This window comes from Notamacropus eugenii, chromosome 6 (assembly GCF_028372415.1).
Source record: "Notamacropus eugenii isolate mMacEug1 chromosome 6, mMacEug1.pri_v2, whole genome shotgun sequence".
NCBI classification, from domain to species: Eukaryota; Metazoa; Chordata; class Mammalia; order Diprotodontia; family Macropodidae; genus Notamacropus; species Notamacropus eugenii.
This window is the reverse complement of record NC_092877.1, coordinates 318,052,923-318,080,495: the sequence shown is the minus strand read 5'-3', so window position 1 is coordinate 318,080,495 and position 27,573 is coordinate 318,052,923. Positions and strand designations below refer to the sequence as shown.

Here is a 27,573-nt window from a genome sequence, read left to right as displayed (position 1 = left end):
CTCTGACACAGATGTCTGTGGCCCTGAGCCTTATCACCCACCCCAGCCTGGAATGCTGGGGGTGGGGTAAAGAAGGATGTCTCACCTCAGTGTCTTAGTCACCCCCAATTGGGACTAATAGACCCCAGGCTTTAGAAAGGTGTGGGTTCATTTTAAAAAGTACTAAAAACCCCAGAGAGTGGCCCCAATTTCAGCTGTAACTGCTACCTGCTTCCCTCTTCTTTATAACCCCTCAGTGTCAGAATGACAAGAGTGCCTCCTGGCTAGAATCTGCATCAAGAAATGGAAAAGTACTTGAGGTCATCTTGACTCAGTGAGGCCTGAGCTGTTGTAGGTAGCGTAGTGGTTAGAGCACTAGACTGGGGTCAGGAAGACCTTTATTGAAATCCCAATTTGCTAGCTGTGTTATCCTGGACAAGACAACTTAACCTCTAGAAGTCTGCCTCAGTTTCCCCAACTGTAAAATGGGAATATAAGCACCCATGTCACAGGATTGCTGTGAGGATAAAATGAGATACTTGTAAAGTGCTTAGCACAGTGTTTGGCAGGTAGTAGGTACTTAAAAAAATGCTTCTTTCCTCTCTCATCCATCATGTAGACCAAGGTCAGGTTTCTGAGAGACCTTGACACATTGGTTGTTCCTACACCAAGGCAAAGGCAGAGAGGCAGATGGACCTCCTTTATTAAGGGTTAGAGGTGCCTATAGACTTCTTTGGAAGCCTTAGCTTCCAGGTCTCTTTCACATCCCCAGGGTTAAACAGCTTTGGTGAACACAGGGTTGTCTGTCCCCCTGACTCCCAAGATGCACTGCTCCTATTTAGTCGGGGAAAAAGCTGGACCAGGAGCCAAGCAGGAACAATATGGGACCTCAACAAGCTTGGGGAAATACATACCCTTCTGCCCATGAGCACCTTCTGTTGGTGGCTGAATGGGGCCTCTTAAAAATCTTCATAATGAGAGAGTTCTGAGGCAGGGCCTGAATGGAAAGGTGCCCAGAAGGTCTCAAGAATATATGAAGAGAAAAGTCTCTAACTCAGAGACCCCTCAGAGACAAAGGACTGGAGACCACATCAGGGGAAGGGAGGGAGGAAAGTTGAAGTTGCCATACAGACTGATGCTCTCTCACACGAGGCTCACTGTGCATCATCTCAAAAAGCTGCAACTTTCTAGCAGACCCATCATCAAAGCTCTTTACATTCTGATCTCTGCTACCACAACCAGTGCTTCCCAATACAACTGCACACAATCCCTGGAATTTTCTGCTCCAGTTCTCCCCCATGTACCTCTGGGAAGGGGGGAGGAGGCCATTATCTCTAGCCACTTATGCTGAACTGTTTATTAAACCGGTTTACAATCAATGAGGGCGACCTTGAACAGGGAGGACCTGGTATTAGGACATGAGAGTAGGAACTGGGGATCTGTCCTCTGACCTTGTCTCCTCTCTGTGGTTATCTGGCTTTTGTTTTGACCAGCACCAGCATTAATGAATGAGGAGGTCAGGACCTAACTTGGAGAGGGGATATTCTCCCTATATGCAGGCACAATGCTGAGTGAGGAGGTTGGGCACAGTCTCATACTTGAAGGAATAACCTCCGTCAGAAGTGGTGCGGACTCGCAGGGGTCTCATGGTGCTGGGCAAAGCAGCACAGCAAGGCTGGGAACCTGGGCCCACGGGCAGAGGCTGAGAAGGCTTTAGGTCTGAGGTGGGGACCAGTCCACAGCCTCCATGGCAGTAATGGAAGATGAAGCTAGGCGGGTGAACAATCCACTGATCCCAGCCAAGTTCCTGGAAGGAGATGTTGAGAGCAGCCCGATGACAGTCAGCATGGGCAGCCGGATCCTCTGAAGGCCGCTGCAGCCAGCGCAGAGCAGCAGGAGACCAGGGCCAGGGGGGTGGAAGAAGGGAGCGACGAGCCCTCTCCCCCACGCTGGGGGGACGGGCCCTGGTGTGTGCCACCAGGAAGGGGGTGGCATCCAGCCGGGTCAGGCAGGGGCATTTTGGGCAGCGAAGCAGCAGCACAAGGAGGGGACGGGTCAGCAGTGGGAATGCAGGGGCTGCCAGGTGAAGCACTGCCCAGTGAGGTGGGGCTGGGCCCAGTAATATTGGCACTGGGGTGGGTCCCCTCGATGCCATGGCCAGCAGGGTCACCAAGGGGACCGAGTCATTGCGGCCTTTAGCACCCACTGTGTCAAGGCCAGTGTGGAACCACAGCTGGGCAGCAGTCACCTGGCGACTTCGCGTGTGCAGGGAAGGCTGGAACGTGTATGTGAATAGGCCTTCTGCCTCTCCAGCCTCTGATTCATCCTCACAGCCTGGACCTGTAGAAGACAAAGAGCTGAAGCAAATAGAGTGGCCCCAGTTGAGAGGCGTATGAGGGAGGATAGACTTAGGGAAATGGAATGTCTGCTCCCTCCCCTCTTCAAACTAGGTGCAGAAGTGATGAGAGGGCCCCATATCTATCCCCTTGGATCAGTAAGTCTTAAGTGGGAATGAGAAAAGAGAAAATCTTTCAAAGAAACTCAAAGTAGAGTACAGGGAAGTCAGGAGGACAGGAAAGATAGAAGCAACAAGTGTGCCCCCAAAATATTACTAAATCATCCTTGGAAAATTCTTCCTTCCCCTCTCCTGCATGCTGGTCCTTTTCTGGAGTTTTCATCACTTGGAGGTAGAGGGGCTAGGTCTTAGCAGAGACCAGGAGGTAAGGGGAGAGACTGAAAAGCATAGGAAAGAAAGGGGCACAATCCTAGATGCCTACTGTCCCTTTCTAGACACTTGTTGCATCTCCCATCCCCCTTCCCCACTCATGTTACCTGCAGCGGGGAAAAGGATGACCTGTGAAAGGTCCTCATCTTCATTTTCCATGCCTCTGCGTGTGGGCCTCCCAGTGTGGGCATGTCTTCGGGGCAGGCGCCGGGCTCCAGGCTCACTACCATTCTTGGAGGCATTGGGAGGGCCCAAAGCATCTAGCACCAGGGCCCTCACTTTGGCCAACACCAGTTCCCTGTCCAGTTCTGGGCCCTGGCATCCGTGCCCACCCTTTGTACTCAGCAGCAGCAGAAGTTGCAGGAGGCACAGCAGACATAGCATGGCTAGGGGCTGCATTGGGATCTCTGGGCCTGAGCTTTCTACTGCCCTCAGCTCCTGGGCCGCTGTTCTTAGTGCCCACTCACAGAGGGTGCTACACTCCTTCCTGCCCTCCCTACTCTCCCCTGCCAGCCCTCTCCTCTTCTTCCCACACCCAGCGGTCCCTGGCTGGCATTGAGGCCTATCTCTGACGCAGATGTCTGTGGCCCTGAGCGTTATCACCCACCCCCGCTTGGAATGCTGGGGGTGGGGTAAAAGGGCATGTCTCACCCCAATGTCCCAGTCACCCCCGCCAATATGCACCCCCTCCCCAATTCTACAGATTTACTGAGTATGCTACCGTATTGTCTACAGGGCAAGGTTGTGGAGTGGGGGTGGAAGGTGAACTCTCAGGTCCTGAAAGGGGGCTCTGTCTGTCCCCAAGAGAGAATTGTTCAGTCCCTTAGAAAATTCTATGACCCAGGACAGTTGTGGCCCCTCTCAGTGTGCAGCTGCTCCCCAGGCTTATGGGGAAGAGCCGGGTGGTGGGGGTGGTCTCTTTTGCTCTATACTTAGCCCAGAGGAGCCAGGCTAGCGTCTTATCGTCCAGCTGTGTCATCAGAGATTATTTTGGGGGCTGGCAGCTGCAGGCGTCTGTGACACTCAGGCCCAGAGCAGGGCCGCTGGGGCGTTAGGCCTGGGAGTGGGGGAGGGAGGAGGCCCAGGTTGTGGGGAGGGGGCTGAGGAAAGAGTAGGTCAGTGCAGCAGAAGGCAAGGCAGTGAGTAGGGAAATCTGGGTCCCTTGTATGAACAGACGGGCAGACGGACAGACCTCTCAGGTTCAGACTTCAGATACAGTGGGAGTCCCCAAAATAACCTCCCTTGAGTATCCTCTCCAGCTGGACCTAGAGGGTAAGAAGGTAAGGAGGAGGGTGTTGGAGGGGCGGGGGTGAGGGGAATGGAAGCTACTGTCCACCTGACTGGCAAATCTTGTTTCCCATAAGCCCTGGCTTTCTATGTATGTTCCCTGTGCCTCTGCTGACCCAGGAGTCCTGATCCCTTCCTCTCTCCTCTTCTCTCCCCATTCCACCACAGGGTTAGCTGTGCCTTGTGGCCATGGAAGGGATGGGTGTTCTTGGGGCTGCCCCTCGCTTCCTTCGCTTCCCAAGGCCTGTCCAGGTGGTGAGCGGCACCGATGCCATCCTACGCTGCTGCCTCATAGGCTCCCCTCCACCCACTGTCCTGTGGGAGAAGGATGGGCAGCAGCTGGAAGCATCCAGCCGTCTGTGTCTTCAGACAGAGGGGGACGAGCATAGGCTTTTAGTAAGGGAAGCTGGGGCCCTGGATGCTGGAGTTTATGTGTGCCGGGCCCAAAATTCTTCTGGGGAGGCCTATGCCGCTGCAGCTCTCACTGTACAAGAATCTCAGGATGCAGCCTCCATCCCCACAGAGAGGTCCTTGGACTCAGCCCAGGGGTCTCCTGACCTGATCCTTTTGCAGGATCCCCTTCTTATGGCCAGGACAAGTCCTCTGGACACAGCTTCCACATTCCTATCCTCAGACCCAGCCCAGATCCACACCCTTTCACAGGGCTCCCCAGGCTCACTTTCTGAGCCCCCAGAAGGTCCCCCTGTGTTCTTGGAGGGCCCACAATCTCAGTGGGTGCAGCAAGGTGAGGAAGTAATATTGACATGCCAAGTAGGGGGGCAGCCAGAACCGGCAGTGTACTGGGAGAAGGACGGGCGGCTCCTGGAGGATATCTGGGAAAGTAAGCACTTCTGTCTGACAAAAGGCCCAGAGGGGGACGGGGGCCATAAGCTACGGATCAGAGGTGTCCGACTACCAGATGCAGGTGTCTACGTGTGTCATGCAAGTAATGCCCACGGTCACACGGTGGCCGCTGCCCTGCTCCAGATCCGACCCTCTCCAGAGACCCCTCTGAGCTCCCCCAACCAGGGTCAGACGAATTCTGCAGGACAAGGGTCGCCTGCCCCTAAGAGCTTCTGGGTGAGTGAGGGAAAACACGCCAAATTCCGATGCTATGTGACCGGGAAGCCGGAGCCAGAGACCGAATGGCACTGGGAAGGCCGTCCACTGAGCCCTGGGCGCCGCCGCCTGCTCTACCGGGACCATGATGGAGGCTTCGTGCTGAAAGTGTTATACTGCCAGCCTGCAGACTGTGGGCTTTACATCTGTGCTGCCCGCAACACCGCAGGGCATACGCTCAGCGCAGTCCAGCTACATGTCAGAGGTACAGGGTTCAACGAAATGGAGGCCATAGGGACAGTACCACCACCGTAGTATCACTGACCAAATGAGGGGAGCATTGGGCACCTAGCATAGGCCCGCAATGGTGGGGGCCATCTCAGCAACTGTGTGGCAGCTCCTGCCCTCGAGAAGCTCAGTCTAGTTAGGAAGACCAGTTTGTCACACTTAAAACAATATACATATGGTTAAAAAAAAAAATAAAGCCAGATTATGTGGTTCTCCAGGCCTGGGGGAAAGCATCTCAGTCAGGTCTTTGGGGAAGGATCCCTCAGTGCATCACTTGACTTTGTCTCTCTCTCTCTCTCTCTCTCTCTCTCTCTCTCTCTCTCTCTCTCTCTCTCTCTCTCTCTCTCTCTCTCTCTCTCTTTGTCTCTGTCTCTCTCTCTGTCTCTCTCTGTCTCTCTGTTTCTGTCTGTGTCTCTCCATCCCCCACCCCGGGTCCCAGAACCCCGAGTACGGTTTGCAGTTCCCCTTGAGGATGTAGAAGGTGAAGAACATGGTGATGCAGTGCTGGAATGTCAAGTGCCCTCCCGGGGCATCATCACTACCTGGTACCGGGAAGACCAGCGCCTGCTGCCCGGCGCCAAGTATGAGATGGGGGAGGCCGGGGTTGTGCGCCGCCTTATCATCCATGACTTAGAGGCTGACGATGATGGCATTTACCTTTGTGAGATGCGGGGCCGAGTGCGGACAGTAGCCACTGTGGCTGTCAGAGGTCAGCCAAACTAGGGACAATGAATGCTGATGGGGCAACGAGGGAAGTTGAGCCCAGGCTTACTTGCCCGAGCTAACCTCCGCATGTACACCCACCCTGCCCCTATATCCTCAGGACCAATCACAAGGCGGCTGCCAAGGAAGTTGGATGTGCTAGAAGGAGAGAATGCAGTGCTTACGGTGGAGGCTCAAGAAGCCAAGGCTCTTGGGCACTGGACTAGGGATGGTCAGGAGTTGCCAGCCTCACCCCGAATCATCCAAACCAGTTCCAACCACACACACATGCTGGTATTGGTGGGGGTCACACGCCAAGATGCTGGTGTGGTCACCTTCAGCCTGGGCTCCTCCCACACCTCCTCCAGGCTGAGGGTCAAATGTAAGGATGGGCATGGCCAAGGGGCAAGAGCTTAGAAAACTGGGGAGGAGGGTGAGAGGGTATTGGATAGGGCAAGGGTTAAAGGGTGACTGAGCAGTCTGGACTACTTGCCAAGGGTCAAGAAACAAGAAACAAGGCAAGCAATCAGAGTTGGAGAAGCTGGTCATGACTTGGACTCAAGACAGAAGGCTCGAGGAATGAGGACAGAGGGAGGACATGTGGTTGGCAGGGGGGAAGTAGGGTTAGAGCTAGGTGTGGTAGAGACCGGTTGCTGGACATGCATGAGTGCAGCCTACAACCAGGGAAAAGCTCAAGTGGGTTGGGAGGTGATTTCTAAGAAAGTCCTGGAACCTGACACATTTTGTCTTAGGTGTGAAGCAAGTCCCCCCGGGACCCCCAGTGGCAGTCGAGCTGGGACAAGGATGCAGCAATGCAGCCCTGCTCAGCTGGAAGCCCCCGGTGCCTGCCCCTGACACAGTCTATACTTACCGGCTAGAACGGCAAGAGGTGGGCACGGACGCCTGGGTGCAATGCCTCACCACAGAAGCAGCTGGTGCCATGGAGGTACCTGGAGATAATGTGCCTAATGAGGGTGACTACCGCTTCCGGCTCTCCGTGGTCAGTGAACATGGCCAGAGCCCCTATGTGCTCTTTCCAGGCTCAGTACACCTGGGTGAGAATCCCTCCATCCTTACTTCTCAGTCTTCCCTACCCCCTGCTCTCCATCCTATGCCCTAAACTCAAGCCATGCCCCCCTGCTCTGATTCTAATGACCGCTTCCCATCTTCCCAGTGCCCACAGCTCGGGTGCAAAAGGGCCTTCAGGATGCATGCGTGCAAGAAGGGGACGATGCTACCTTTTCCCTTGAACTTTCCACCTCGGTGCAAGGTACCTGGTTCCTGAATGGCACGGAACTCAAGGCAGGAGGACCAGAGAACAGATTCAGGGATGAAGGCCAAGGATATCTGGTGCAACAAGAGGGACCCCAGCACAGCCTACTTCTCCGATCCATGAGGCTCCAAGATAGTGGGGCCCTCATCACTTTCCTGTGCCCTGGTGTACACGTCTCTGCCACACTTCATGTGCAAGGTGGGAACTGTAAATAAAGGACCCCTCAGTTACTAGAATAGTGTGATGAAAAGGCACTGGCTTGAGAGGAAGTCAGGGTCCAAATCCTGACCCTGGCACTTACTTGGGACAGGTATTGTTGGGTGGAAACAATCTCTGAATTTGGAGTCAGAAGACTGAGTTTTAATACCTGCTTCACAGCTCAATACCTGTGTGATTTGACCAAGAGAGTAGAGGGTATTGGAGCCATCTGGACCTCAGTTTTCAAATCTGTCACATGAAGGGGCTGGGCCATGTAGCTTCTGAGGCCCCTTCCAGCTCCAAATTAATGTTCCTGGAAAATAATAATAATCACAATAGCTCACAATTCACATCGTGCTTTGAAATTTGCAATATGAAGAAATCCCAACATCCCTATGAGCTAGCTAAGAGAGACATTCCCCTCCTCATTTTACAGATGAGGAAACCAAGGCTCCAAGGGATTAAATGACCAGTCAGTGATTACAGAGCTAGTGTCTGATTCAGGATTCAAACCAAACTCCACTGACGTGAAGTCAGGCATACCACTACCATAGCTATGGCAGCCCAGTCAAGTGGGGCAGGCTGGGCAGATGTGGCGGGGGTTTGTTCCAAGGCTCTGATGTGACCTTGAGGGAGACAGCTCAGACAGAGCTCTATCTGGAATAGGAAGGACACAGGGCTCACCCTCAGTAACTTGGTGCTTTCTCTCCCCTTCTTTCTCCCAAACAATGGGAAAACTTTTTATACAACTCAGCCTTCATCTTCAGGAGAAACGAGTGGGGAGAAGGCAGCATTCAGGCTCAGAGTTATGTGCTGGTGGCAGGGATAAAAGCATTGCCATCACTGACAGTTCTGTCATGCTTTGAGGGTTACAGGGCCTAACAACACAGCACCCCTGGGAGCGAGGTTTTGCTCTTCATTACGGATGAGAAAAGACCTTATTGAAGTTCACATTCAGGGAGAGTAGCATTGGGACAGCCACAAAGGCCTGAACTAGTAGCTTGAGGGGGCTGACAAATAAATGTCCAGTGTAGAGCAGAAAAGAAAGGCACCTTCTTGGTGTGGCTGGTTCTGACCAGTCCCGATTCCAGCCTGTCCTGTCCTCACCTGTGGCAGGGATGGAATTTGAACCTGTCTGGTGTCCTCAGCCTCATACACCATCTCCTCACAGAGAACCAAGGCAAGCACAAGGAACAAGGGACGAAAGTCCTCAAAGTCTCAAATTTGGGTTCTCAATCAGTCCAAGGGTAGACAAATTGAAGTAAATTCACATTTCCTCACATTTCTATGTCTGTGCCAGGATATCCAACATACCAAGGAAGTCGGGTTGGAGTCCAAGTTATCCAAAGGACCAATTTATTCCAACCAACTTTAAAGTCACTGAGTAAAAAGGGAGAGAGAGAGAGAGAGAAAGATGGGGGAGCCCCTCCCCACTCCATCCATAACTGTCCTGCTCTGGAACCGAAATGTTGGAGGATAGAGATTACATAACTATCTAAGTCTCAGTCCAGTAGAGGCTAATGATTTTCATCTTGGCTATATGCCTGAATTCAGAAACTCATTACTTATGGAGGCTGTTATATGTTATCAGACTTCAGTATTTCCATGGGTCAGCTCAATGTTGGAACTAGATCTAATAATACAGATTACAGTCCATGTACACCTTATCATCCAGGGAGACTCCCATAAATCCTACATAAGGTGAAGGAGGAACCAACTCAACATAACTGAGAGCCTTCCCTTAGACCACCTAACATTCATGGGGTATTGAGGGTACTATTCTGTGCTATTTCTGGGTTAGCTTTCATTCTTACCGATGACCCACCCACCTCCTTTTCCAGGCATACATCTCTCAGATGGTATCTCTTGTGCTTCTTCTGACACATACAATTCACCACAGGTACAGCCCACTGACCATGCACACCCTATCCCCATCACCCTTTTTCTTTGACCCACATTTTTGATTCCTCAGAGGCTGAGTCATTCTGTGACTCACTGCCATATGGCATCATTGAAAGGATGTCAGAGTTAAAAAGATGAGATTTTGTCACAAGTAGTATCTTAGGGTTGTTGAAAATGCTGTGCAGTTTCCCCAAAGCTAGCCCACTGTGCTGGTCCCTTTCAGATCCCTGTCCATCTGTAGTACCTGTCCAAGATGAATATAATAGGGACAGCTAGAAGGTGTAGTGGTTAGAGCACCACCTCTGGAATTGGGAGGACCTGAGTCCAAATCTGGCCTCAGATACTTGACACATGGGCAAGTCACTTAACCCTAATTACCTCACCAAAAAAGATGGATATAATATAAAAGATGGCTCAGTGGCCATCTCACTTTAGATCAGAACTTGACAATAGGACAGTTATCTAACAGTGGGGTGAGACTCAAACAGAAAGGGATCCCTGATGGTTCCACCTTGTCTTGGAGAATTACAAATTGAATATTATCCCTGCTTTTTTCTCATTTTTATTTATTTTCACAAACATTTTCCAATTACATTTTAATCTGGTTCAGGTCACACTTGGAAGTTTTGATGGGTCACATGTGGTACAAGTTTGGCACCTCCAGTCTAGACGATTATATATTATGTAGGCCACTAATACATTGGGAGCTGGGTGGTGCAGTGGATAGAGATCAGGCCTGGAGTCAGGAAGACTCATCTTCCTGAGTTCAAATCTGGCCTCAGATCCTGCCTAGCTGTGTGACCCTGGGCAAGTCACTCCACCCTGTTTACCTCAGTTTCCTCATCTGTAAAATGAGCTGGAGAAGGAAATGGCAAACCACTTCAATATCTTTGCCAAGAAAACCTCAGATGGGGTCAGGAAGAGTCTGAAATGACTATAAAACAACTGAACAACAACAAACTTATACATTGAAAGGTTCCCTTTGTATATGGTTATATTTGGTATAATAGTGCATAAAAATTACCAGCTGGGACTTTTAAACAAAAAGAACAGGTTATCACAGTGGTATGGGTAAGTGGTATATTCACATGATGACCTATAGGCAGGATACAACATGGTGTCACTAACCACTGTATTCCCCATCACCTGGGGTTGGAGGGGTCCCTTAGGCCCATGCATGTCTAGGGTGCCCATTGGGTTATCCAGCCCTGGATAGGTGAGGAAAGTAAGAAGGCTTGATAGGGAGGGAGGGGTCAGGGAAGACCCCAAATGATTTTGACCTTTGCCTCCACCATTATGATCATGTTTGTATCTGTGTGTGGGTATGTATACCTTTCCTCCACAGAGCTCCCTGTGAGGATTGTGCTCCCTCAGCAAAAGGTATCCATCAAAGCTGTGAGCCCAGAACGTGTGGTGCTCATGTGTGAGTTGTCCCGGGCTGGAGCACCTGTGCATTGGTACAAAGATGGACTGCAGGTAGAGGAGAGTGAAGACCTCGTGCTGGAGAACGAGGGCCTCCAGTACCGCCTGGTGATCCCTGCTGCCCAGCCCCAGCATGGGGGCGAGTTTGCATGCAAAGCAGGAGAGGACTTGGCTTTCTTTATGGTCACCATCGAAGGTGAGAAGCCCAATTGAGCTAAAATTTATGAGGAAGAGGGCTGCGGTCTCAGGGTCCCAGGCTAGATGAATCAGGAGCAACCTCTCAGCCTGCCCAGTCTAGGAGGCCCCTTTTGGAAGGTTCTGCTAAAGGCACATGTTGTTGGGTCCATCCTCTTCCCACTCTCTCCCTCACCACCCACACCTGTCTCATTTCTGGAAGCTTGAGAGATGGCTCAGAAACAGAGAGCCTAGGGCCAGACAGTGAGGCAGGAAGGACTGCTGATTTTTCACTATTCTGTGTAAACAAAAGAATCCTAAAATCCTAGAAGTCAAAGGGACCTTAAAAGTTATCTCTTCTTTACAATACACCTGACAGGAAAGAGTCATCCAGAATTTCTTTGACTATCCAATAGTGAGCTCATCATCTAATAAGGCAACTATCGCATTCAACAACAGACTCAACAAATATCTCTTCCTCCCTTTCCACATTCATTCTCTTTCTCCCATCTTCCCTTCTTCACAAAATCCCTTTTACTGTGAGAGCCTCACCAGCCTCCCAGTCACCCAAGCTCATCACAACCAAAGCCCCATCCTTGACTCTTCACTCATACTTACCATATAGCCAATCTGTTCTCAAACTTTGTCACTTTTACCTTCACACTTTTGGTCATATACATCACCTTCTCTCCACTCACACAGACTATCAATTCTTGCCTGGACTATCACAATATTAAGGAGACTGTTACTGCCTCCTAAATCTCTGTCTCTAGCCCAGGTCTCTCCCTACTGCCAACCATCCTCCCTCCAGCTCCAAACTGGTTTTCCCAAAGGGCAAGTTTGACCCTGTCACGCACCATATTCAGTAAATTCTAATGACCATTTTTTGCCTCTAGAATCAAATATAAAGTCATTTTTGGCCTTTAAAATCCTTCACCATCTGACCTCTCCCTACCTTTCAGGCTTTCTTACATTTCCCTCTCTTCCACACACTTTTTGATCAATCTACACTGACCTACTTACTGGTCCTCACACTGGACACTCTTTCTCTCAACTCAGTACATTTGCATTGAGTTTCCTCCATACCTGGAATGCCTCTCTGGGTCAACCCTCAGTCTCAACAATGTATTTATTTGCACCTGTGGTCTCCATCTTCTTTGGCTCAGAACTGAACTCTGGCCTCGCCTCCAGCTTCCAAATCCTGCATTTTTGGTTCTGACCTATTAGTTAGCTGCAGCGGACCCTACTGTGGCCACACAGGAAATTCCAAGCAGGCTCCTAATTAAGGTTACTAAGGTTGCTTCCCTCGGAGATGAAATGGCCAGATTCTGGCATGGCTGATATCTCTCCATAAAAAGTATAAACATCCCCCACTAAACCACATTTGGGACTTTGTTCCAACGTTGCCGATGTGCCCTCAAACTGACTCATCCTGGTTGTTGCTGAATTAATCTCACCTTGAGGAAGTTCAAGGTACTTAGCTCCTAGTTAACAGTCTTCAGTGCTGATGAAGAGATACACTTGAACTTGGCCTTTATAAAGGAGAACATAGGGCTGAAAAATCTACTGAAAGACACAGAGGACAACTGGTATCTGCTGAGAGCAGCCCCACACCTCAGGAGGAGTGAGGAAAGGGAAGGGGGAAATACTTGTTTTCTCTGTTTTGAAAAATCAGAAGCAAAATATTCACATCTTCTGTCAGGCTAATTGTTCTGCGTTTGATGGACTACAACAAATGTGGCCCTTGGCCCAGAATTGTAGTTCTGTATTTTAGTATTGGAGACATCTTTTAAGTAATCTCTCTGTGGTTCATGTTTTCAGGGAGGCTTCCATGACAATAGCTCTCAGTTCGCGTGCAAACATTGAGGCTAACACTATATCAGGGGTCTTTTCTTGGTAGTATCAGACTTCCCATCTCACAGGGGCTTCAGACAAGTCTCGGTTCTTATTTTCCCTCCTCTGCCCTGCTCCATACCCTTCAGAGGACAGTACCCTAGGGTGAGGTCTCCAAACTCCAGGGCTCTGTCCATAGTGAAATATGTTTGTGACCACATTAGTGGGTATTTGTTACAGAATATAACAAAAGCTAATTCTGAGTCTTTGTGTGATGATGATATATCTCAAAAGCTTCACTATTTCCCACTGCAGAACCCCCCGTGAGGTTCGTATTCCCTCAGGACAAGGTGTCCATGGGTGCCGAGAGTTCAGAACAGGTGGTTTTGAGATGTGAGCTGTCCCGGGCTGGAGTCCCTGTGCGCTGGTACAAGGATGGAATGCTGGTAAAGGAGAGTGAAACCCTGATACTGGAGAGTGAGGGTACCCACTGCCACCTGATACTGCCTGCAGCCCAGCCTCAGGATGGGGGCCAGTTTGTATGCAAGGCAGGAGACAACTTGGCTGTCTTCAATGTCACCATCACAGGTGGGCATGAAAGCACATTGGAGACTGTCCAGCGAATGCTCTGCTGTTCCCCAGCTGTCAGAGCAATAGGGAGATTGTACATCTTCGGGGGAGAGAAGCGCTTGCCCAGTACAGGGGAGGGTCTTTGGGATACAAGCATGACAGTAGCAGTGAAGTGAGTAGCTAAAGAGAGGAAAGGTTCAGCATGTCCTAGGCAAGCAGATGGTGCTAATGAGGCTGATTTGTCTTTGTCTCTGATGAGCAGAATGTGTGGTGAAAACGGAGTAGTAGCATGAATATAATGGAGACTGAATGAGGTTCGAGGTAAATAGTCACGATGTCATTGTACCATCCCAGGACAGGGGGGTGTTGAATTTGGAAAGAAGGAGACTTGGGGAAAGCAAGACAGCTCATAGGATCTCAAGAGTTTTGGATGCCATCCAACACAGCTATAGCTGTACCCACAATGGGCCCTCTCAGGAGATCACCCAGTCTTTGCCTGGAGACCTTGAGCAAGGCGGAACCTACTACCTCCCAAAGCAGAATATTCTCTCCTTAGACTATTCTGTTAGGTGACCAGAATCTGCCTCTTGACAGCCTACCCAGGGATGGGGATCTCAAGGTCCTTAAGTGCAGCTCTCAAGGTCCTCAAGTGCTGCCCTTTGACTGAATTCAAATTTCACAGAACAAATTCTAAGGGAATCCTCTAAAGAGTCACATGTGGCCTCAAGGCCACAGGTTCCCCAACCCTGATGCCCCACTGCTCTAAAATCCACCCTCTGAACCCTAACAGAAAAGTCTCATCCTTCCTTCACATTATGGTCCTTTAGACATTGGAGGTCAGCTCTCATGTTCTCCCTGAGCCTTCTGTTCTCCATCTTAAACATTTCCACTTTCTACAGCCCATCTTTGCATGACATGATCTTAATAGCTTTCACCAGCTTGAGTTGCCTTCAAGTATTAAACATACACATCCCCCCAAAAAATCTAGGTGTTCCTTACTTTAGAGTCATCCTGTAGTGAAATGAGCTGCTTCAGGAGCTAGTGGGTTCTGGAGGTCCTCTTCATGAGAAGATCAAACAACTTCCCAGAATGGATGGGGAGGGAGTGTCCTGCCCAGGTATGGATCAAACCAGGTGATTGACTTGCTAGGGTATCTTCCAATTCCAAGATTCTGTGATTTTATACTGGGACCTGGTTCCTTCTCCCTTCATGTCTTTATCATGGCAAATGGAGATGTTTATAACTATTCATCAATAAGGATTTTTTTTAAACACTACATATGTGCCAGGTACCATGCTAAGCTCTGAGGAGTAAAGAAAGGCAAAAAACACAGCCCCTGTCCTCATTCTAAGGATAAACTTACATTCTAAGTGTGTAAACAACTGTACATCTAGAACAGAGATGAGAGGTAAAATTTCTAAGGAAAGGCATTGGAGAAGGAGGGAGGATCAGAACCGGGGAAAGGCCTCATATGTATGGAAGATGGGATTCCAGCTGAGGAGGGTGAGCATTCCATGCACAGCAGACAGCCAATAAAAAGGCCCAGAAAAGCTTTGTAGGTCTCACTTTGAGGCTTGTGCTGATTCAGAGCACACAGCGTATTGAGCTGGTAGTCCCCTGAAACCTCTGAATCTCTTTCACATAAGCCCATTTGTAAAGCATTTACCTGCACACCCCTGTATTGCTGCTTTGTAAACATTGCTTGAGCTCAGTAAGAGTGCAGGAAAAGCATTGTCCTCCCCAGACGAGAGGCTTGGTGACTAGAGACTGCAAATGATGATGATGGTGATGATGGTGGAGCTTTGTAAACTGCTTGAGCCCATTGGAATTTGATAGCACTCCTTGATTATGACTGTCTGTTTCTCATTCAGAACCCCCTGTACGGATCACAGAGCCCCAAGATGAGGTGTTCCTGACTGCCGTGACCTCGGAGAGGGTGGTCCTGGTGTGCCAAGTCTCCCGGCCTGGAGCCTTGGTGGGCTGGTACAAGAATGGGATGGAGGTGGAAGTAAGCAAAGATTTGATTCTGGAGAGTGAGGGACTCCAGCACCGTCTCGTGCTGCCTTCCGTGAGGCTCCAGGATGGGGGCGAGTTTGTATGCAGCACCAGAGATGACTCTGCCTTCTTCACTGTGACTGTAACAGGTCAGGTGGCCCAGTGGGACTGGAGTTCTGGGCAGCAGAATAAGGGGAGTTCTTGGAAAGTGGGTGCTAAGACTAGGTTCTCAGAAATGGAGGTAAATTACATTGGACAGCTTCAATCTGATGGTGAGAGGCTTGCTGATGCTGCCCTGTACGTGTGGGTACCTAAGGTCCTCAGCCCTACTCAGTCACTCTGGATTGAGGGAGCCTGGGAGTGGAGAGTCTGGGGGAGGTGCAGTTCTCAGACATCCCAGCCACAGAAGGGTGGGAAGGAACTGCACAAAGTAACTGTGTCTGAGAGTCAGGCATCTGGGTGACAATCTGGAGACTCTTGGCAAATCTGGGAGAACCAGCAAGCTGAATCTCCATGTATTGGCAATCTCCAAAACCAGTCTGGCCTTTTTTCTACCAAGAAGAAACTCCTCATGAGTTTTTCCCTATTCAACAGCCAATTTTCAGGGATATTCCAGGTAAAACTCTCCATTTTGAAGGAGGGGTCTGGAAGCCATCCTTCTTTCCTCTGTTCTTCAACTCGGTCTTAGGAGTTCTCTTGCCCTATTAAATATAATCTCATTGAGGGCAGTGAACATGTTTTAGCTTATATATGTGTCCCCATCACCTAGAACAGTGTCTGGAGCATAGTAAGTGTTTAATAACTCCCCAACAATTAGATCTGACCCCAAATGAGCTGACTCAGGAAGCAATAAGTTTCTGCTAGATGACTCCTAGATGACGTGATGCCATGATGGTAATTCAGGTACGGTTGGAATAGATTACATCTTAGGGCCCTTCTAACTTGGAGACTACACTTCTTCCTGGGGGTAGACTATAAGTTCACTTCTGAGCAGAAAGTGTCCTAGCTGAATCCTTGTTCAACACTGTTCCCCATTAGCAAATAAGAGCTTGATCTGTTACCCTTGTGCATGTGAAGTCAACTGTCCATGATTCTGGGTGGCTGTATTTCCCCTACTGCAGACCCTCCGGTGAGAATTATATCCCCTCAGGACATGGTATCCATAGCAGCCCTCAGCTCAGAGCCAGTGGTCCTGAAATGTGAGTTGTCCCAGGCTGGAGCTCCTGTGCACTGGTACAAGGATGGCCTGGAGGTGGAGGAGAGTGAGGCTTTGATCCTGGAGAATGAGGGGCCCCACCACCGCCTGGTCCTGCCTGCAGCCCAGCTCCAGGACGGAGGGGAGTTTGTGTGCAAGGCCGGAGAAGACTCTGCCTTCTTCAACATCACCATCACAGGTCAGGGACCAGGCAAAACTGGACCTAGAGAATGGAGGAAGTTCCATCTGCCTAAGGATTTCCGTTTCCCCCACTTGGTATAATGGGAAGAATGGGGCACTTCTGGGCAAGAGGGTGCTTGCTCAGAACTGGGGAATTTCCCTGGAACATAAACACCCAAGGTGAGGGGAATAGTTGAAGAGGGGAGAAGATAACTATAGGACCTTAAGATGACAGATTTCCAGATGGCAGAGAATGTGACATCTAGCCAGCCCAGCCCTCTTCTACCCACCCTCATTTTACAGATGAGGAACTAAAGTCAGAGTATATATGAAAAGACCAGACTCAAATTTTACGTAAGATTTCCAAATCCTACATTTTCCCCACTGAACATACCACCTCATGGGACATCTGCCCTTCTCTGGGAGCACTTGGGGAAATCAGATGGTAGTAGTGGGGTTGGGGTGGCCAGATCAGACTGGTCCATCTGTGATGAGTAGAATGTATGCATAAATGTAGCTGGACATTCTAGTTGAGCCTTTGGGGGGGGGGCAGGAATTAAGGAAGATGGTTACCCTTCAACTATACCAGAGAAACTAGGGATGCTGAATTTGGATCATTCACAGGATCTCAAGATTTGATAGGCCTTTAAGTGGAGGTGAATAGCCATCTTCCAGGATATGGCAGCAGGGATTCCTACACATGGACTGGGCTACAAGACTTCTGAGAACCTTTGATTTGGGGACTTTTTCTGGTGTTTGTATAACTGATTCTCTGCAGCTTCATCTCTAGATATGACTGTTTCTCCCCTCTATAGAGCCTCCAGTGAGAATCCTGTTCCCCCAAGATGAAGTATCTGTTGCTGCTGTGAGTTCAGAGCGAGTGGTCCTGAGGTGTGAGCTTTCCCGGGCTGGAGCCCCTGTGCGCTGGTACAAAGATGGACTGGAAGTGGAGGAGAGTGAGGCCCTGGTCCTGGAGAATGAGGGGTCCTACCACCGCCTGGTCCTGCCTGCAGCCCAGCCTCAGGATGGAGGGGAATTTGTGTGTGATGCAGGGGATGACTCAGCCTTCTTCATTGTCACTGTCACAGGTAAGGGGTTTGGCAGGGCAGGGAGAGGCAACTGCAAGGTTTCATGGGATCTTCTCTCTCTTCTAAACTCCCTGCTATAGAGGGCCCTCTTCCCTAGGCTCAGGCTGTCTTTGCCATCACTTGTAAAGAAGCCACCCAGGTGAGAGGAAAGCAGCTCTCACAGCTAAGCCCCAGATGATCTTCTATGAGATTTTCCTTCCTAAGAGACTGGCCTCTGGAACAATTCAGAACTTACCAGGGTAGAAAGGGAGAGATGAAGGAAGAGGTCAGTAGGACAGAGCCTGTGTAAGAGTCATCCTGGCCCTCCTTCCACCTCCCACCTGGAGAAGCCAGACCCCTTCCAGAGCCCCTAGTTCAGACATAGCTCCCTAGGCAGGGAAAGGGTCCCCAACCATTCAGACCTTCCTAGACATCCAGCCCCACCTGGTGCTTACTTCAGTCCCATTTTCTCTGTTCAACACATACTTCCTCAATAAAATGCCTAGTTTTACTTCTCCACTCAATACTCCACTTTGACTCATGGGTACCCCCAAAGCCAATGGGGTTCAGCCCCATCTCTTGTACCTTTGCATTCTCTTAGCCCACATGGAAGCAAAAAGTGACTTATCCAAAGAACTCTGGCTAGCACATAAGGGAAAGAGATAAAAATGCAACCAACTTGAGAAGAATATAATTCACATTAACTTGGTGCCTCCTGGGTGCAAAGCACTAGGCTAGGCAGCACTGGAGATATAGTCTAGACAAGACACAACCCCTGCTCTCATGGAATGTATAGTCTTCACATTAACAGAATAGCAAAGTTCCAGAGATCACAAAGTGTCAGACACAATTAAAACATCTGAATAAAAACAGAGCATTTATATAGTGTTTTAAGGTTTGTAAAATACTTTACAAATATTATCTCATGGCAAACCACTCCACTGTCTCTTGCCAAGAAAACCCCAAATGGAGTCACTACTGAAAAAAAACACTGAACAACAACAAACAAAAATAGGTTCAAAAGCCCATAAATTATATCCTAATATTTCCATAGGAAAATACCCCCATAGAAAAACAGTAAAATAATAGCTAGCATTTCTGTAGTTTGTTAAGGTTTTCAAAGCATTTTTCATAGGTCGTCATCTTTGATCTTCACAACAAACCCTGTTAAGTGCTGTTATGACTCCTATTTTACAGATGAGGAAACTGAGGCCAAGAGTTGTTAAGTATGAGGGAATCCACTGCCCAGGGCCACTCAATTACCGTCTGAGGCAGGATTCAAACCCTGAGGCTTCTCAACTCCACACTGTGTCCACTACTGTCCACCAAATTGTCATCCACCTTCGACCCTAAACAGAGACCTACCCAGGCTATTAGCCCTCCTCCTTTGCCTACCTCCAAACCCCAGCAATGCCTTCAAGAGAGATAGCCGGATGTAGTAGAAAGAGGACTGAGTCTGGAGGCAGACCCTGACTTTGGCATTAACTCCCTGTGTGATTTTGAGAGAATCCCTGGTCCTTAGAATCTAATAGGATCCTCTGTTTAAAGCTAAAAGGACCTCAGAGACCATGTAGTCTAATCTTATTTTACAGATCTTGGTGAAGTGGGCCTCAGTTTCCCCATCTGTAAAATGATGGGGTTGGACCAAATGGCCTTCCCACACAGGTTATACTTAAAAATTTGTAGAGTATATGTGTGTATGTATGTATGTATATGTGATTATACTTATCATACATTATCACATTATATTATATAATATAGTATAGTATTGTATCACATATTATTGTATATTACATTATATTATCACATATTACATTATTGTATATTATAATAGCACAGTACAGTATAGTATCATGTTGTATATTATCGCATATTATATTATATTATCATGTCATATTAATTATGTTGCATTACATTGTGTTACACCATATACTGTCATATTATATATTATATTATATTATATTATATTATATTATATTATATTATATTATATTATATTATATTATATTATATTATATTATATTATATTATATTATATTATATATTTATTTCCCACACACCAGAGCTAGTTGTTAAACATTACTACATCATTTCAGGCAGTCAAATATTATTCCCATTTGAGAGACTGAGAGCTGAGGCTCAAGGAAGTTAAGGTTCCATTCCAGGTCACATAGGTAGAGAGCTGAAGCTTATACCTAGATGTGCCTGAGGGGAGTTGAGGGGGAAAGCTTGAAGCGCATACTCCTCATCCCCTCCCTCCCACCAGCACCCCCAGAACGGATAGTGCGCCCATCAGCCCGCTCCCTACAGCTGCAGTTCAGGTCCCCTGGTCGAGTGGAGCTTCGCTGTGAGGTGGCCCCTGTGGGCGCCCGTGTGTGTTGGTACAAGGATGGGCTCGAGGTGGAGGCATCAGAAGATTTGAAACTGGGGGCGGAGGGGCCAGTCCGGACCCTCACCCTACCCCATGCCAGGCCCCAGGACGCTGGAGAGTACGTCTGCGAGACCCGGGATGAGGCAGTCTCCTTTGACGTCCGTCTAGCTGGTCAGTACTCCGCTCAGGAAAGGGAGAAGTGGGGAAGGACCCTCGAACATTTTCCTCAACCTGAACCTCCCCCAACAGAGTCCCTGGTGCAATTCCTCCTCCCCGAGGTGGCCCCCGCTCCACTGTCTGTGTCCTCTGGGCAGCATTTGGTCCTAAGCTGTGAGCTGTCCAGAGCCAGTGCTCCAGTGTTCTGGAGCCTCAATGGCAGCCCTGTCCTGGAGGATGGGAACCTGGAGCTTCGGTCCGAGGGTCCTCGGCGCATGCTGCTCATCCAAGCTGTCGATCCCTCTCATGCCGGAAACTACACGTGCCAGGCTGGGTCTGACCCTGGAGCCCCCACCCTCACCTTCCCTGTCCAGGTGATTGGTAAGTGGAGGAGGATGGTCTATGGAGAGTGGGGAAAGCTGGGGGAGGGGGAGCAGAGACCCCTGGGGGTGGGCATCCTCAGTCCCCAGAGCAGAAGGGGCCAGGTCGTCCCCCACACACGTACATACACATGTATACGCATCCATGCACACCATCCTCTCTCCCATCCCTTTCCCTGTCTTTCCCATGACACCGTGGGCTCTGGCCCTGCAGAGCCTCCTGTGAGAATGTTGATACCTGAGGCATCCCGGACCGGGGTTCGATGCGCCCCAGGCAGGGACCTGGAGCTGGCAGTGTGTCTTTCGGGGCCTGGGGGGGCCGTGCGCTGGTACAAAGACGGGGAGCGGCTGGCCAGCCGGGGGCGGGTGCGGCTGGAGGAGGCCGGGGCACGGCGGGTGCTTCGGGTGCGGGGGGCACGGAGCGGGGATGCCGGCGAGTACCTCTGTGATGCCTCCCAGGACAGTCGCATCTTCTTCGTCAATGTGGAAGGTAATGAGTCTCCCCTACATACACCCCAGACTCTCTACAGTGCTCTCTGAACTCCCTACCCCTCACCCCACTGTTTCTCATAATCCCTGAGTATCCCATTTTTCCCTCCAGCTTTCCTTTCTTTCCTTCCCCCTTCTGATCTAACCTCCTTTCCCCACCTCTTCCCATCTGCAGCTCACTTGAAGAAAAAAGGGGGGGTGGGGGTGGGGAGAGCTATCATAACATATTCCTGGGAAGCGATTTATACTTGGTGGTCTGTTTGTTTGTACAAATACAAAGGTTGAACACGGATCTTGAGAAGAAATGGGGGTCAGAGGTGGGGAGGGATAAACTGGAGGCTAGACTTCCTGGGAGAGCGAGAGAAGGGGGACAGAGCAAGGGTTTGGGAGGAGGGTGGTAAGAGATAGAGGAGGTACACCTCCCTGGGACAGACTTGGGGCAGGGATGGATGGATAGAGGTCAGAGGGAGCAAGGGAGGAAGGACTCTCTCTCCCGCTTCCTTGGCCCAACAGTATCCCCTTTCTCCCTGTAGAACCTCCCCAGGTGAAGTTAGTTTCAGAACTGACTCCACTGACCATCCAAGAGGGTGATGATGCCACATTCCGCTGTGAGATCTCCCCACCAGATGCTGAGCTCAGCTGGCTTTTAAATGGCACTCCAGTTACCCCTAGCAGCCGGGTAGAAATCAGTCAGAATGGCCCAAACCACATCCTGACCTTTCAGAACTGCCGAATGAGTGACTCTGGCATGGTGACAGCCCAGACCAAGGGGGCTGAGACTACTGCCCGGCTCCATGTCAGAGGTAACTGGCAAAACCACCTCACATCTTCCCCTCTACCTCCAGTCTCTCTTTTAATTTTGTTCCAACTCTAACCTAGAATTGAATCATAGACCGTAGCTAGATCCAGAATATGCCTTAAAGATCATCTTGTCTAGCATTCTCATTTTACAGATGAGGAAATTGAAAACATTTAAATTCAGAAAAGCGATGGAGCCTGGACTAGGTCTTAGGACTCCTGGTCAGTGTCCTTTCAACCAGAATGAGTTTAGAGAGCTAAGTTTTGGAAGAAAGTAATACAACTTTGAGGACCCTCCTTTCTCCTCCCCAGTCTACTTACTCCCTCCCCAGAGTTATCCTACTGTTTTAGCCCAACCTGGGATTCCTTCCCGTTCCCTCTTCTTCAGAGGCTGAGCTGCTGTTTTTGCGGAGGCTACAGGATTTGCGTACTGAAGAGGGCCAGGATGTGTGTATGGAGGTGGAGACGAGTCGAGTTGGGGGAAAAGGAGTAGTGAGCTGGTTTCGAGGAGGAAAACCTCTCCCTGAAGACGACAGGTTCTCTGTGGTACAGGATGGCCGAGTGCACCGCCTGATCATCCAGAAAGTCATGGTGAGTGACCAGGGTGTCTACAGCTGCAAAAGCCACCATGATCGGACACAGGCTCGGCTGCTTGTGAGACGTGAGTGCTCCACAAAAATTCCCCATTCCATACCCACCTTTTTATACCTCCTCAGACACCCACCCTTTCCTGGCCTAGCTCAGGAAAAGGAACAGCATCCCTTAGCTAAGAGATGGATGCAATCCCCCCTCTCCAAGAATCCCTTCATTCTCTCTTAGGCCTAGCCAAACAAACATGTCATACAAGTAGATCCTTACCCTTGGCCCCTCACTATGAGTCTGACCTCTGTTCCCAAACACTTTCTGCCAGATCTGTGCATCTCTCTCCAACTCTAGTTTATCCTACAAGCAAGCCCTCTTACCAGGAAGCCCCCGGTAACCCCCACAAATTCTTTTTTGAAGCCTGAATGTTCCTCCTTCTGTACCTCCTCCGGACCAAGTCAGGATGGGAGGCAGAAGGGAGTAGGGATGAGGATCCCTACCGGTGCCTTCCTCAAATCTGGGTACCTCCCTGACCATAGCAAGAGGGAAGAGTTCAGGCACTCTCCAATAGCATTGAAAATCTCGTGTGTCACATCCGAAGCTAAGATGATTCCTTTTCAGCCAGACCTGTGGTGGATTCCATGAAACTGACGGCATTGTGGAAAGTGGGGAGAATGTCCCCATCCACACCCAGTGGGCTCTACTCACATCTTTTGCTCCCTTCCAACAGCTGAGCAGCTGAAGGTGCGGCATCGCCTTGAGGATGTGGTTGTCACTGAAGGGGGCAGTGCCACCTTCCAGCTGGAGCTGTCTCAGTCTGGGGTGATTGGAGAATGGGCCCGGGGAGGGGTCCGGCTGGAGCCTGGCCGGAACTGCCAGATCAGTGCCCAGGGCCACAACCATTCTCTGGTGCTCAGTGGTCTGGGCCTGGCGGATACTGGAACTGTATCTTTCACCACTGACACCCTGCGCTGCGCAGCCCGGCTAGAAGTGAAAGGTCTATCTCCCCTCACTGTGAGCCCACACAGGCCCCTGTCCCCACTCTCTTCCTCATCATCTCCATCACTCATGGTCTATCACCCCCAACCACTCTCAGGCCATTTGCCTCAGCATCCTACTGCCCTCTAGTGTTTGGCCCACACTGACAGCCTCCTTCCACCGATACCCACTGCCCTCCTCATTTCTCTCCCATCATATCTCACCCCACATTTCATTCTTTCTGTTCTCTAACAGTGTCCCCCTCTCTTATCTACCCTTAGAGATACCTTTAGCCATTGTGAAGGGGCTCCAGGACCTAGAAGTGATGGAAGGTGATTCAGCCACATTTGAGTGTGAGCTGTCCAGGACCCAGGCTGACCTCACATGGGATAAGGTCAGCTCCCAAACCAGTATGCTTCCAGCCTCTGACAGCTTCCGGCCACTAAGCCCTTCCTCACCCCAGAAGAGTGGGGGAGGTAATGGAAGGTCCCCTGGTCGTATAGTCAGAAGGATGTGTCTATTGGCTGTTTATATGCCTTTATATGTTTATAAATGTGTGTATGTACATATGTGTTTGTGTGTTATGTGTATAAATGTATATGTACATATATGTTCATGTGGGTTTGTTTACAAATGTGTGTACGTGTATGTTTGTCTGTTTGCAAATGCATGTGTATAGGTACATATATGTTTATATGCCGTTTAATAGTTGTTTGACCCTGGGAAGTCCCTTCGTTCTCTGGCCCACCATTTCTTCATCTGTAAAAGGAGTTGGACTATATACAATCTGTAAAGTCCTCCTGCGTGCTTTCATAAATTCCGTGCCCCGGGTAGGACCAATGGGGGAGGGGAGGAGGGCGCTGCGGGGGGGGCAGGGGGGGGTGAGTGAAAGAAGGGGAAGGCCAAGTGTCAGGTAAGGAGCGTTTCAGGACCAGAAGTGAATTGCATTACCCCAAATACCTATGTTCACTCAGCTGAAATCTAGGTAAAAGGAACCGGCGATCTTAAGGGAAAGAAGGTTTAAAAGTCGCCCATAATCTGAGTAGAGGAGCTGCGTGAAGCAGGGGTGCGGGGTGGGGGAGGTGGGGGATCTCCTAGCGCCAGGCGGCCAGCCAACCCGGCTCGTGGGGCGGGTTTACAGACTGCTGGTGTGGGTGGGAAGGTGAGGTCGGTTTTAGCGCGGAGGAGCCGGTGTCACCAGGACCGCCCACCCGGCTCCTAGCCTGGGGAGGCACCTGGAGCCGCAGCAGGGGAGGCGCGCTGGCCGCTGGCCGGTGACCGCGCCCTCTCCCACTGCCAGGACGGCCAGGAGCTGTCGCCCAGCCCTCGGCTCCGGATCCAGGCTCTCGGCGCCCGCCGGCTCCTCCAGCTCCGGCACTGCATCTCCGCGGATACGGGCACCTACCGCTGCACGGTGGGGAACGCCCAAGCCACGTCTGCCCGCCTCACCGTGCGGAGTGGGTACCGGGGCTCCCGCGACTCTGCTACTGGAGTGGGGGCCCCTGGGATCGGGGGATGGGGGCTGGCGCTCTGGGATCCCGGCTGGGTCTCTAACCTAGTCCCCAGGGAGGTTGGAGGGAGTCTGCCGGAGGGTATGGTGGGGGGCGGGGTCAGGAGGGTGTGGGTGATGCTGGGACGGGGGAGGGGGCGATGCCCCGACCTCTACCCGCCCCCTCCTTGGTCCTGCCCGGCAGAGAGGGAGGTGTCAGTGCTGCATGAACTAAAGCCTGTGAGGGCCCGTGAGGGCGACGGCGCCACATTCAAGTGTACAGTGTCCGAGCCCGGTATCCCTGGTTGCTGGCAGCTGGGAGGCCGAATTCTGCGTCCAGGAGGTCGTGTCCGAATCCGACAGGAAGGTGTGAGAGCCGACAGCACCCCCTCCCTCCCAATACACACATCAGTAGGGAAGCCACTGTTCCCTAATTTCATCCCCCGACCTCCCATCCCCCACCCTCTCACACACTACTGCAGCCCTGTACCTTTCCTCAACCTCTTTCCAATGTCTCTCTCCCTCCTCCTGTGTCCAAGACTACTCCCTTCATCTCCAGTTCCCACCTTCCCTAAGAACTTGGAAGGCTCAGTGACCCAACGAGACTGCCCCCTGCTCGCCCCAGTTTTCTCCCTAGGGCTCCCCCAACTTTGCACATAACCAACAGTGAGCCCCATTTCCATCCCCAGGGAATCTGCACTCCCTGGTGCTGAGTGAGCTGCAGTCTGAGGATTCTGGGGAGATCCGATTCCTGGCTGGGAAAGCAGAGTCCTCCACTCAACTGGAGGTCGAGGGTAAGAAGGAACCACTTGGGGCTGAGGGAAAGAGGTTGCTTCGGACTAAGATTTAAGGGTTTGTCTCTAATTGCTGAGCCTCTGAAGGGAGTCAACTGCTATATCCCTAACTGGGAAGGGGAGAAGAGAATGTTATTGTCCTACCCTAATAGAGTAGAGTAGGTCCCCCGAGGTCCCTAGACTAAGAAGCTGGACATCTTGCTAATCTAGGCCAGTCCTCTCATTTTACAAATAGGGAAGCTGGAGTCCAGAGAAATGATTTACCCAAGGGCAGGTGAAATGTGACATTCTTAAGGTTAGAGTTGGAGGCTACAGAAAGAGAGGCAGCAGAGTTAAAGAGGAGTAACATGACAATTCCCAGGGAGGGAACACTAGGTCAGACATTATACCTCAGCTATTTCTTTCCTTCCCTTCCACCCCCAGCCTTGCCTCTCCAGATCTGCCGTAAACCCCCTCGAGAGAAAACAGTGTTGGCAGGCCGCAGGGCAGCATTAGAAGTGACTGTGTCCAGGGCAGGTGGCCATGTTCGATGGCTGCTGGGTGGCGTCGATTTGCCACCTGGACCAAAGTATGAGTTTCGAAGCCACGGTGTCACTCACAGTCTGATCATCCACAACGTCCAGCCCACTGATGAGGGCACCTACTGCTGCCAGGCTGGAGAGGACAGTGCAAATACTAATCTGCTAGTGGAGAGTGAGTGAGGGACCTTGGCTGGGCTGGGGGAAAGAGGACTGAGGTAATAGGGTTGGGCTTAGATGAGAACCTTGGGGAAAGAGGAGAATCACAGAAAGAGAAGGATCAGTGGAAGGTCTCAGAGGGATGGTGGGAAAGTGATGGAGGCTGGGATCAACTTGGGTGACACAAGGGCAGCATGTGAGAGAAGTGCTTTGTACTTTAGAGAAGGGGGGAGTGGTCTAGAGAAGAGCCCTCAGCTCTGTCCATAGCCCAAAACCCCCTTTCTTTTTATCTCCAATCTCTCCTTCTCTGACCCCTTAACCCTAGCTCCAATAACTCTAATCATATATCATCGTCTCTGCTTAGACCTCTCCTAGGGTATGTGCTCAGAAAGGCTATGGAGGTGGAGGGTGGTGGGAGAGGGCCTGCATGAGCTGCAAAGACTTGGGACCCCAATCCTGGGAAGTCAAGCTCTGGTTATGAGGTATCACAACTCTAGGGCAGCTAGATTCCCCCTTGTGTCTCTCACCCTCCATGGGGGAGTCTCCTCATTCTGACCTTCCTGAGTTCCCTGCATCCTATTTCTCTCTCTTATATCCCTGCTCCTTGCCTCTCACCCTCTCTCTTTAGAGCCTCAACAGGCAGGAAGTATGGACAGAAAGGGAAAACCCTCTTCTTCCTATGTGAATGACTCACTGTGATAAAGGGAATAAATGAGGGAAAGAGGGGGGCCTGGAGACAAAGAATCTTTTTCCTCTGCAGGTAGCTAGAACCAGCCCCAGACGCAGGATCTTTGCCCAAAGACAGATGGGAAGCCAAAACAGCTCTGGGTCTGGGGAGCCTCAGGGGAGGGCCAGGGGGAAATAAATATGGCCCAGTGTTCTGCCTACCTGTCCCTCTGTCTCTCTGTGGTGTTGGTCACTGCTCTGACCATTCACACATGGCACTGAGTGCTCACCACTTTCACTGCTCAACCTCCATAGGGGGCTGCTGGGAAACCACTCCTGCTTCA

At 50.6% G+C, this 27,573-nt stretch overlaps 2 protein-coding genes across 9 annotated transcripts; one reads left to right on the top strand and one right to left on the bottom strand.

Annotated features, from left to right (window-relative positions):
• Window positions 1–1,321: 1,321 nt before the first annotated feature.
• INHA (inhibin subunit alpha) lies at window positions 1,322–3,103 on the bottom strand. Its single transcript, XM_072617919.1, has 2 exons — window positions 2,812–3,103; window positions 1,322–2,319 (listed from the first exon to the last, which is right to left on the bottom strand). The coding sequence occupies exons 1-2, from the start codon at window positions 3,101–3,103 to the stop codon at window positions 1,529–1,531; spliced, it is 1,083 nt and encodes a 360-aa protein (XP_072474020.1). The 3' UTR covers window positions 1,322–1,528.
• Window positions 3,104–3,681: 578 nt separating this feature from the next.
• OBSL1 (obscurin like cytoskeletal adaptor 1) lies at window positions 3,682–27,456 on the top strand. 8 transcript variants are annotated; one of them, XR_011968961.1, is made up of 23 exons: window positions 3,682–3,984; window positions 4,160–5,315; window positions 5,778–6,047; window positions 6,162–6,422; window positions 6,793–7,095; window positions 7,215–7,511; window positions 10,759–11,031; window positions 13,158–13,430; window positions 15,284–15,556; window positions 16,529–16,801; window positions 17,598–17,870; window positions 20,116–20,391; window positions 20,470–20,757; window positions 20,971–21,246; window positions 21,779–22,048; window positions 22,432–22,704; window positions 23,356–23,622; window positions 23,885–24,079; window positions 24,904–25,060; window positions 25,298–25,459; window positions 25,782–25,886; window positions 26,310–26,579; window positions 27,324–27,456. XR_011968961.1 is itself a non-coding variant. In XM_072617901.1 (23 exons), the coding sequence occupies exons 2-23, from the start codon at window positions 4,181–4,183 to the stop codon at window positions 27,329–27,331; spliced, it is 6,096 nt and encodes a 2,031-aa protein (XP_072474002.1). In that variant the 5' UTR covers window positions 3,682–3,984; window positions 4,160–4,180; the 3' UTR covers window positions 27,332–27,456. The 8 variants fall into 8 exon arrangements, 7 of the variants coding, with proteins under 7 accessions (XP_072474002.1, XP_072474001.1, XP_072474000.1 ...); XM_072617901.1 differs by having other exon boundaries at window positions 23,885–23,997; XM_072617900.1 differs by lacking the exon at window positions 27,324–27,456 and adding an exon at window positions 26,889–27,294 and having other exon boundaries at window positions 3,682–3,976; window positions 23,885–23,997.
• The last annotated feature ends 117 nt before the right edge of the window (window positions 27,457–27,573 follow it).

Coding starts and splice junctions, on each gene's coding strand:
- INHA (XM_072617919.1), bottom strand. CDS start 3,103: ATGCAGCCCCTAGCCATGCTATGTCTGCTGTGCCTCCTGCAACTTCTG. Junction 2,320..2,811: donor CATCCTTTTCCCCGCTGCAG/GTAACATGAGTG, acceptor TGTCTTCTACAG/GTCCAGGCTGTGAGGATGAA.
- OBSL1 (XM_072617900.1), top strand. CDS start 4,181: ATGGAAGGGATGGGTGTTCTTGGGGCTGCCCCTCGCTTCCTTCGCTTC. Junction 21,247..21,778: donor CTTCTTCGTCAATGTGGAAG/GTAATGAGTCTC, acceptor TTCTCCCTGTAG/AACCTCCCCAGGTGAAGTTA. Junction 25,061..25,297: donor TGCCCGCCTCACCGTGCGGA/GTGGGTACCGGG, acceptor CCTGCCCGGCAG/AGAGGGAGGTGTCAGTGCTG.